Source organism: Corella eumyota, chromosome 1 (assembly GCF_963082875.1).
Source record: "Corella eumyota chromosome 1, kaCorEumy4.1, whole genome shotgun sequence".
Lineage (NCBI taxonomy): Eukaryota > Metazoa > Chordata > Ascidiacea > Phlebobranchia > Corellidae > Corella > Corella eumyota.
The window spans coordinates 2,635,155-2,645,256 of record NC_137490.1 but is presented as its reverse complement, the minus strand read 5'-3'; the positions used below and the strand labels follow the sequence as shown (position 1 = coordinate 2,645,256).

The 10,102-nt window shown below is 28.1% G+C and overlaps 1 protein-coding gene across 2 annotated transcripts; it reads left to right on the top strand.

Moving 5' to 3' along the window:
- Window positions 1-575: 575 nt before the first annotated feature.
- On the top strand, window positions 576-5,366 carry LOC145740696 (receptor expression-enhancing protein 5-like). 2 transcript variants are annotated; one of them, XM_082558525.1, is made up of 5 exons: window positions 576-771; window positions 2,090-2,183; window positions 3,823-3,961; window positions 4,641-4,809; window positions 4,882-5,366. In XM_082558525.1, exons 1-5 carry the CDS (start codon window positions 636-638, stop codon window positions 4,947-4,949), a joined length of 606 nt encoding a protein of 201 aa, XP_082414651.1. In that variant the 5' UTR covers window positions 576-635; the 3' UTR covers window positions 4,950-5,366. The 2 variants fall into 2 exon arrangements, with proteins under 2 accessions (XP_082414651.1, XP_082414652.1); XM_082558526.1 differs by lacking the exons at window positions 576-771; window positions 2,090-2,183 and adding an exon at window positions 2,241-3,409.
- Window positions 5,367-10,102: the final 4,736 nt, after the last annotated feature.

The window sequence follows — 10,102 nt, the reverse complement described above, 5'->3', positions numbered from 1 at the left end:
AAACTCTTTTACATTAAAATAATAAATATGAGAAGGAAATTACCCTGTAAACCTTCATATACTTTTTAATAGCAGCACTCTGCTAAAGTAAACAAGTTAGCATTTTAGTGATTATAACTCAAGTTCCTATAAAAGCATTTCAGCTGTAGACCTAAAAAATTAAATTAGTAAAGTAGATTTAAATGTGTAATAAGATATACTTCTGATGCAAAATAGGTCACTAGATATTTTGTGACGTGGCCATTACCACAAAATGACGAAAAGTCGTCGTTATTGGGTAATTTAATTTTCTAATTATTTCAATTGAGGCCTTTTATGTTCAGAGTGCTCGTTAAATGTTAGAGTACAGTTTTACGTCAGGAAATTACGCAATTTTCGTGTGAAACTCAGTTAAATATACCTTTTCTTACATTTATTTAAAGCTGTTAAGGGTCAGCGCTAGTAAGATGGGCATTTCCTGTATCATCAGCTATTTTGCCTTTTAAACAGTTAAACGATTTTTTAATGCTATTTAGAAATCATTGATCATGCAAAACTATGAATAACTTCTTATATATATTTAACTTTTTAGAAAATTGGGTTTACTTTAATTTATTTGTTTGTTAAACGTAAAATAAATAAAATTAAAAGTAATAATGGCTGCTGGTAATTTAAATCCTAAATCTTGGCTTGCCGGTTTGGATGAAGCATTAAAACAGGACAACCAAATCACTAAATATTTAGATATTGTTGAAAAGAAAACAAATATTAAAAAGCGATACGTTATACTTGGTAAGGATTTTTAACTTAAGATTTAGGGGTTAACAGCATAAATATAAACCCTGTACAAGCTAAAGCTCCCTACAAAAAATTTTATATTGTAATTTAATTTGCAAGGGCATGTATTTATGCTGTAGGCCTAATACAAAATTGGCAATTAATAACTTAAAATTAAATTTAAGTAAAACTAAAATAATTGTAAAAATTTTTTTACAAATTTTGTTTAGAAATGGGTTAGGTGTTTGTAGTAGTTTTTTAAATAACCTTTTTATGTTTACTATTACCTACATTTTTAATAAGCTTTATCTAATAAAGAGTATTATATTAAAAAAGATGAGTTTAATAGTTTAATACACAATTTATAAATCATAACTTGAAATAGTAATTGAGCAGCAATATAACCATTAATTCTAGTAAGACTCTTGTACAGATTTAGGCAGATTTTATTAAGTAAGGTAAAAAAATAATTGTTGCTATGGCAACTTCAAGTAATACCAGTCCAGTGTCAGTGCATGTGAATGCAGAAAGAGTGGAGTCGTCAGCTCACCTACTTATTTCAAAGTGTTTTCAACTGCTAGACAGATCAGGACTAAAGGAATTGTTTCAGACAAAAAGTCCACTTGCTTATGGTATGAAACGTAAGAATTAAAGTTAGTAAAATTATTAAAAAGAAATTTGCATCACTTCAATAATAAAATGATTTTTTTAACAGTTTTTAAATGTAAAAACCAAAATTTTTTCCTAAAGTAATTTTTACTCTATAGGTAATTATTAGAAATAATAAATAAATTAAGATTTGTCATTTATTGCTTTTTTGTATTAATTGGTGTATATATTTAATTAAGTATAAAAACATTAACTAGATGTATTCATTACTTAAAAAAAAATTTTGTATACTGTATATATATATACTTAATTATTGCCATCATTCAGTAAAGGTATTTTGTTTAATTATCACATTTGACAAATTTAAAAACTGTCCAAAATTTACTTTTGTAATTATACAAACCGGCAGCGTGGTGTAGTGGTAAGAACATTTGCTACAACACACATGAGGTCGTGGGTTCAATCCCCACTGATCTCATGCTGTAGCACCCTTGAGTAAGGCACTATAAACGGTATAAACTCCTGCTGAGCCAGCATAATTACCGGGCAATTATAATCTATAATATTTCAAACTGCAACAGGCTACTCAAGACTGGGTCGGAGTAACTGTTGTTACTCTATGTTTAAGTCGCGCATTCGACTTTCCCACATCGAGGATAAACCCATATACAAAAAAAAAATATATATGTATAACTAAATATAAATTTTAAAATTTTTTGGGCAGTTGTAATTGGGTTTTTGAGTATTTATCTTGTTATTGGATATGGGGCCGATCTTCTTTGCAATCTTATAGGATTTGTTTATCCAGCTTACATCTCGTAAGTTTGCACAATAAAGCCATTTTTGGGCATGTAACAAAATCATTTTCACAACCAATTTTGCACAGTTATTTTCATGATTATTCAATGAACAAAAATCTAATTAATAAAATGTCTTTTATAATTAGAATTGCATGTTTGTTTATAGCAATTCATTGATCAAATCATTTAAGTGCTAATAACATTGCATGTATTAGATTAATGATTTTGTTTACAATTAACAAAGTGAATATGCATGTTTGAAGTAATTTTTTATGTGGCTTTATTTAAATATGAATTTTTGAATAATTTATTTTTACATTTTGATATCGAACAATTTAATTGTAGCTATTGGTCTAATTCGCTTTCAGTTTTTTTTGTAAATTGTCAGCAAGCCTGATCACCCACTTTTTTAATTTTGATATAATGTAAACCAAACAAAAAGTAACATAAAACAGTACTGAGATAGATTAGATGTAAAATGTTAAAATATTCTAATATTTTACTTTGGATTGCAAGTTGTATGTAAGTTATAGGCCTCATGTTATATATAAGTTGTACCATAAGAGTAATTAGATTTTAATGACATGTGTTCGTGGGTCCAAAGTCTAAATTGTGAAATATCTGTGTGTACTTAGTAAGGAGAAATCAGTTTGGTACACCCTGTCTTGTATTATCACCCTATTTTATTCTTAGTTTTACCGTTAAATATTACTAGGATTTTGGTATATGTGGACGGTTGTGTATTTGGTTTAAATATTAATCTTTGTTTAAATTGGCACACCTTTAAATTTCTCAGTAAATTAATGATTAGTGAAGTTGTACAATAAACTCGGTCTTTTGTAAAGTAATGTAAGTGTTTTAAACACAATTTTTAAACCTTTTTTAATTAACTTTTACCAATATAATATACTCCCACTATTAAAAATTATTAAGAAAAAAAGTTTATTTTACAAATTTAAACTTTTTCTCAAGAATATTACTACGGCAATTACTAACAAAATTAGTTTTGGTTTCCTTGCAGTTGCCTATTTGAAAACTCTTACCAATTTTGTAGTGTATTACCAGTATATACCATTTTCTTTAACCGTTTTCTTTTTAACTAACCATTAAATCACCATACTAACCACTTGCATGTTGCATGTTCTTGTAGGCATGACAGCATTTGTGGCTCTGTGGTTGGCATCAGGTTACATGGCCTCGTTTATTTGTAACGTTGTGGGCTTCACTTACCCCGCCTATAAATCGTAAGTCAACATTTTAAAAAGACTTTCTTTAAATAATTTATAAGTTTTACTTTATTGAACAAATGTTTAGTTTGTGATTTCAATCATTTTCTACTTTAATAGATTTTATATTGAGCACTTACTTAATAAACATTCTTGTATGCTAGTAATATTTAGTTATTTTTAACACAAAAACTAATTAATTGCACATTTTTTGTTTTACTAATCTCACTGCATGAAATTTTTGAAACAAATTCTGTTACATAGATTCTTTAATTACATTTATGCTTTTAAAACAAAATGTAAAATAATAACCTTTAAAAATATTTTTGTAAATATAAAGAATTAGATTGATTAAGTAAAATTTATTTTTAATGATTTTTATAACATAAAAATTTTATTTTTTTTTAAATTATTTTTTGTTAATGTAAAAGAGTGAAAGCGATTGAGTCAAAAAGCAAAGATGATGACACCGAGTGGTTAATGTACTGGGTTGTGTTTGCCTCGTTTAGCATCGCCGAGTTTTTCTCTGACATTTTGCTCTCTTGGTTCCCTTTCTACTTTCTTGGAAAGGTAAAATGTTTTAAAACGTTTTTGTTTTATCAATTTTAATTCAGATTAAAAGGAGTTAAATTTTTGTGTTATGCTTAATTGCAGTATTTCTTAAAAAAGTAATTTTATTAAAAAACATACCAGTATACAAAGTTTATTTATAAGTCAAAAAGTACCCTATTATAAACAAATTTTATTTTACTCAATAATTTACAATTTATAACTCTCAAAAAATGATCAACACAAAAAAATTTTAAAAATACACCAGGATGTGTTAATATTAATTATTTTTATGATACAGCATGCATACAACAGTATAATATAATCATTACTCACGTTTTACTTCCTGATCATTTAACGTCACTTTTGGTGTGGTAAACATCATTGCCTAGCATTGTAAATTCCCACACAATGAGGTTGATCAAAATTTCATTGCTCTCGATTGTTAAATTTTGGCTTTTAATTAATGTTAAAAATATTAAGCGCATCCTACCATTATAAATCTAGAGTAGCCTATATATATTCTATATATAAAGCATGAAAGATATTTTACAATTTTATAAACATACAAATATGAAACATACACATTAATTCTACACATTCTACCATAAAGGTTGATTTATACTTCACTGAAACGTCTAGATTAAGATTAAGTTTTTTAAATGACAACATAATGTTTATTTTTTATTCTGCCCCCTAGTGTGTCTTCTTGTTGTGGTGTATGGCCCCTGTTACATGGAACGGATCGGCAACTATCTACAAGAAAGTGATCCGACCTTTTATTCTCAGAAATGAAAGTCAAATCGATGAAGTTATTAACAGAGTTGGAATGGGAGCCCGTGAACTTATGGATCAAGCTAAAGATGATGGTAAAAATTGTTGTATTTTTTTATATATTTTTTTTAAGATTTCATTTTTTAACACTTTAACAAATATTACAGCAAATGAAGCAGCTGCAAATCTTGCTGCTGAAGCGATTCGTGAACAAGCAAAAAATAAAGATGAATAGAAACTACTTAGTCATTAATAAATGTACAACTGTGTTTTGAATATTGTAACTTCAATATGTTTTCGCAATTTTTGCTGTTTTTTGTTTTTCAATTTATTGTTTCATTAAAGCTAAGCCTGCTGCTTGAAAACCATATTTATATATATAAGAAGCTATAATATTTCAAAATAGAGTTGTTAGTCATGTCATTTAATTTCATAATTTAATTCGTTGTTTAAATGTTAGCATTTGGTTGATTTTTGCTTGATAATTTTGTTATTTTTTCTTCATGAATGTCTGTTTAGACACTGTTTTCTTTTCTAAAGACATTGAACGTACTGAGATAAAGAATGGTACAATTTCAAGTTTTAGTTTGTGTAATTTGAATGTTAAATATATGCTTAAAGGGAATAATAATAAATAAAATATTTATGTTGAAGAAAAGATATGCTTGACGTTTATAGGAGTTATTGTTTTAAGTGGTAAGGGCTTTGCAAGAAGTAAAGAACAGTTAAAATTGTTAACAAAATTAATTATCCATTTTGAGGATAAATCCGTGTCAAACGAACTGCATGGCGCTAATAGAACTTACTTTATGATACGGTACGAATTTCCCGCGGATGATCCTCGTAAGTTTTAAACGACCTGTAATCTGTTTTTCTCGTCTTTTTGGATTAAATTTACCAACCTGATACTTTGGTAGGTGAGCTTGCAGTTTAGCGCTAGCGCTATACCGGTAATAGCGCCATTGTCTTGATTTAAAAAAATTAAGTAGAGGCCTTTAGTTCGTTTTACGTGACATTATACTTGCCTTTTCATTTTAGATTTAATACTGGCAAACAGACTATTTTGTTGTGTGTATCCATCGCTATAAAAAAGTTTATGTTGCAGAAATCAAAACGTCATTATTGAAATGTTGATTTAATAAGTAATAAGCAGCCTAGTAGAGTAAGCCTTACAATAAATTTTCTTTTTTGTAGCAATTAAAATGTATGTTATGTGATGTGTGTGGGTAAAAATATTGTATAAGAATAAAGCACCATAACAAACAATGTTATGGAGCGAAAAAAAGTGCAGCAAAGAAGAAACAAATATATTCCGAAATCAAGCCTAAGTTTTGAAAGTTCTGTTAATCAAAGTGTAAGTGAAGCAAGCTCAAGCCAAACAATTGCCACAGATGTTTCAAGTTTTTCAAAATACAAAAAGAAAAAGGGCAAAAAATGGCACAGATTTTTAACCAACCCATTTCGGAAAAACAAAAAGATTAAAAAACCAAGAAGATATCTTTCGTCAATTTCTTCCATTTCGGACATAGATGAAGAAGTTATAGGTGTACTTAATACTAAACCTTCTTTCTCAAAATTATCAATTTCATCAAATAATTCAAATTCTTGCCAGAATTTAAGTAAAAGCACCAACAATACTTTAAAAAATAAGAAATATAAATCTAATATTAAAGGTAACAACTTATTAAACCAACTTGAGGCTAAAATTATTGCCGACGATAAACAGAAATATGATATGTCAAGTAAAGAATTGCATATTTTGGTTAAATCGGCCAAACCATCACCTCTACATCTTAATAATGATGAATTTTTAGATGTTCCTTATCCAAAACCAAGAACTGAAAGAAAATCTGTTTTTACAAATAATCAAAATGTTGTAACTTCATCTCCAAAACAAAAGGTATTATTTTAGATTTTAGACTTTTTTTTGTTTGTGTTTTTGTTTTAAAAAAAAATTCTTGTTTGTCTTATCTTTATAACTAATTATGTACAGTTTAATTTTAAAGCCATTAAATATATTTCAGACTTTGCCTCGAAAGTATGTCATACCGCAAGCTTCAACTCAACCTTTAAACAAAGTCAGTTCTGTTAACCTTATAACTACTCCCTCACCTGCCAAAAAGGAAATTAAGTAAGATTTAAACAATTTGTAGCATATTTGTTAAATATTTAATTCATAATACAAGATTATTTAGAAATTTATAAATTCGCAAAATGAAATTTTTTTAACTTTATGTAAAAATGTCAACAAAATAAGGATTTAAAAATTAGATTCTTGTTAAACTAGTTTGGATTAAGCTTTTATTCAATTATTCTTAGAGCAAACACCCCAACCCCAAAACCTAGATCTCGGGGTCCAAAACAAAATACAGCAAATAAAACCAAAAATTCAACAACTTCAACAAACTCTACCGTAATTTATTTTTAATTTATTAATTCTTTTACACTCACAAAATTATTTTTTTAAAAACGTGTGTTTTTTGTGCTTATCTTAGTTTATCAATTTAATTTTAAACTTTCGGATTTTCAATTAAATTGTAAAGTTTTGTATATAGTCTAGTACTTAAAATTGAACTCATTTATTTACCTTATATATGTATAAATATCCTATGCTATTTATTGATGATATTTTTAATTAAAGGTAACAGAACAACAGCCACCGTCAAATGCTGGCAAACCCCACTACTTGGTGGTAGAAGTTGTATATCATGGAAGATCATTAGATGGTGGTGAAAAAGGTTTAATTCAAAAGAAAGTTGCAAAACTTGTGGATGAAATGTTACAGAAACAAACCGGAACAGTAAAATTGATATTTTTTTTAATTTAAATTGTAACACTACTTTACTATCAAGACAGTTTTACAAAATTTGCCACGATTTTTGGAAAACATATATTTTATATATTTATACAAAATAAATCATTTTATTTTAATATTCATTTTTTTAGGTGATATGCTTATTTATTTAACTGACATTACAATATGGAAATTTTCATTATGTGATTTGACAATTTAATTATTTAAGGATCAAATAAAAGCAGTAAACAAGGAAATGGAATCAGCTTCACCCAAACTTCATTCCCCTAATAAACATCCGGGAAAAATGTAAATTTAATTTTTAGGTTTTATTTTGACAGAAATTTTGTATTTTAACATTGCTTGAATTCCAGTACAAATTTATTTACGTATATTTTTTTGTTGATGAATTTTTCGTATTTGCTAACAACATTTTTTAATATATTTCAGGCACCACAGTGGGCATCAACCAACTCCACTTAATCAAAGACATTTGCAACAACCCCAACCTCATTATATTAAACAGCAACAACATAAGCAACTGCATGGGTAATAATGTTCAAAGTTTTGTTTATCTATTTTTTCTTGTAGCAACTGTTCTTACTACTACACCACACTGCCGGTTTTTTATTCAAGAGTGTAGCAAGTGTTCTTACTACTACACCACACTGCCGGTTTTTTATTCAAGAAATAAATGAGCAATAAAAAAAATCTTTTTGTAAATAATTTAAATTTTTTTTTTTTTTTTTAAGAAATGAATTCAATACTTCAGAAACCAGAACTGCTCCAGTAAGTAAATTACTAAACTTATTTTTAAAATATTTTCATAAACTATAAATCCTAAAAGTTTCGTTTTTTAATAATTGTTTTTATATTTTTTAGTTACGACAACATCTAAGTCCCAAAGTAAGAACCATGAAACTAACTCCTATGCAAAGATCCTATGTTAAAAAAAAGGTGTTTCTATAACAAGAATGCACTTATCAATCATTATTTAAATCTTGCCAATAAATTGAAAATTGCATAACAGTTTTTGAAAAAAATTACCCAAAAAATATTTTATTGCGCAGAATCACCACATGGAGGCAGTCCCAATCCAGTTCCACCCAAATAATCCGGTCATGACCCCATTAGTTGAAGGTCAACAAAATATGACCGACTTAACCCAAGATGATTTGCAAGAGAGAAACTTTTTCCACCACCAAGGGTTAGCGAAAAAAATTCTACAAAAATTGATTTGACATTTTTAAAAATATTTTAGGTTTAATTTTCATTTACCTCCGCACCCTAATCCGATCATTGAAAAAGACTACGATCAAAGAAAATTCCAGGGACTTTACCATGGGGAATCACCATCTGAGGAAACACCACTCGATCCGAGAAGACAACTCAACTTTGGTGGCGAAGATTCGAGTTTGCAAAAGTAAAAATTTGAACAACTAAAAAATTTAGTAATAAGAAATTTTTTTAATTACACAAAATCAATTTATTTTGCAAAAAAAATATTTTTAAAACATTTACAGAACTTTATGTTGCGGGACCATTTTGTTTAAGTTTTTATGTTTAATTTGAATAATCTCCTTTTACAACAAAATAGCTAGTCTGCTCGTGAGATTTTCGCTATAAGCCAATCTGAAACTTTTAAAATCATGTAACAATTAAATGTGAACCATTTGTTCAATAAACTTTAAATGAAAAATTTTTACAATAAAGAAATTTTTTTTTAGATTGATGGATTTTATGAATGCTGAAGGTAGAAGTCCCTCCCATACTTCAAACCCTCGTAAATATCAACGCAAGTCAACTACCCACCCCCGAGTTCACAAACAATCATTAAAATCCACTCAACGTAGAACCCATTCACCCCGAAATTCGCCAAAAATAAAAGAAACCCAAATTTCACCCCAACATGCTGCACCCATGACGGGTAGCCCCAAATCATTTGAAGATTTTGGGGCATTTCAAAGCAATCACCCTCCTAACATATTCCCACCACCTTCTGTAAAAGAAAAGTCCCCTAGTCGTAAATCCCCTCTTTCCTTGTTCACAAGAAGAAAGGGTCCTTCCCCTAGTGGTACTTCCCCCAGTTTTGATTCAATGAATAAAGGGACTTGTGTGAAAGTTTATAACGAAAGTGAAGTAAATCAATCTAGAATTAATTTTGAGCTTTCTGCTTCAGTAAGTTTCTATTTTATTTACAAAATGAAATTAAAACAATTATAATGACAAGTTTTTTTTGGAAAACTTTTTGTTGTTTCTTTTATTCTACTTTCTTATTATGACATCACAATTTTGTTTTAGAACACTCAGTCTTCCATGAGGGCAATAAATCATGTCATGAGTGATCATGAATTAAGTCACATGACACTAAATAATCGCAAGATTGTTCACTCAAATGAAAATCTTTTACCCAGCAGTTCGAAACCGAGTATGTCTATATTTATGTTGTGTTACTATTTTAATTTTTTTTTCACTAAAAAGGCTAAAAAGTAAAAATAAATTTTAAATGTACTATATGTTGAATTTAAAAAGTAATTTTCTAATTAAATTTTACTAAGTTTTAGGTTTTTAATCGGTAAAAATATAAAAAGAGG

Excerpts from the sequence above, each read along its gene's own strand:
- LOC145740696 (XM_082558525.1), top strand. The coding sequence starts at position 636 with ATGGCTGCTGGTAATTTAAATCCTAAATCTTGGCTTGCCGGTTTGGAT. Across the intron at positions 772-2,089 it reads AAAGCGATACGTTATACTTG|TTGTAATTGGGTTTTTGAGT; the intron begins GTAAGGATTTTT and ends TTTTTTGGGCAG. Across the intron at positions 3,962-4,640 it reads CTTTCTACTTTCTTGGAAAG|TGTGTCTTCTTGTTGTGGTG; the intron begins GTAAAATGTTTT and ends TCTGCCCCCTAG.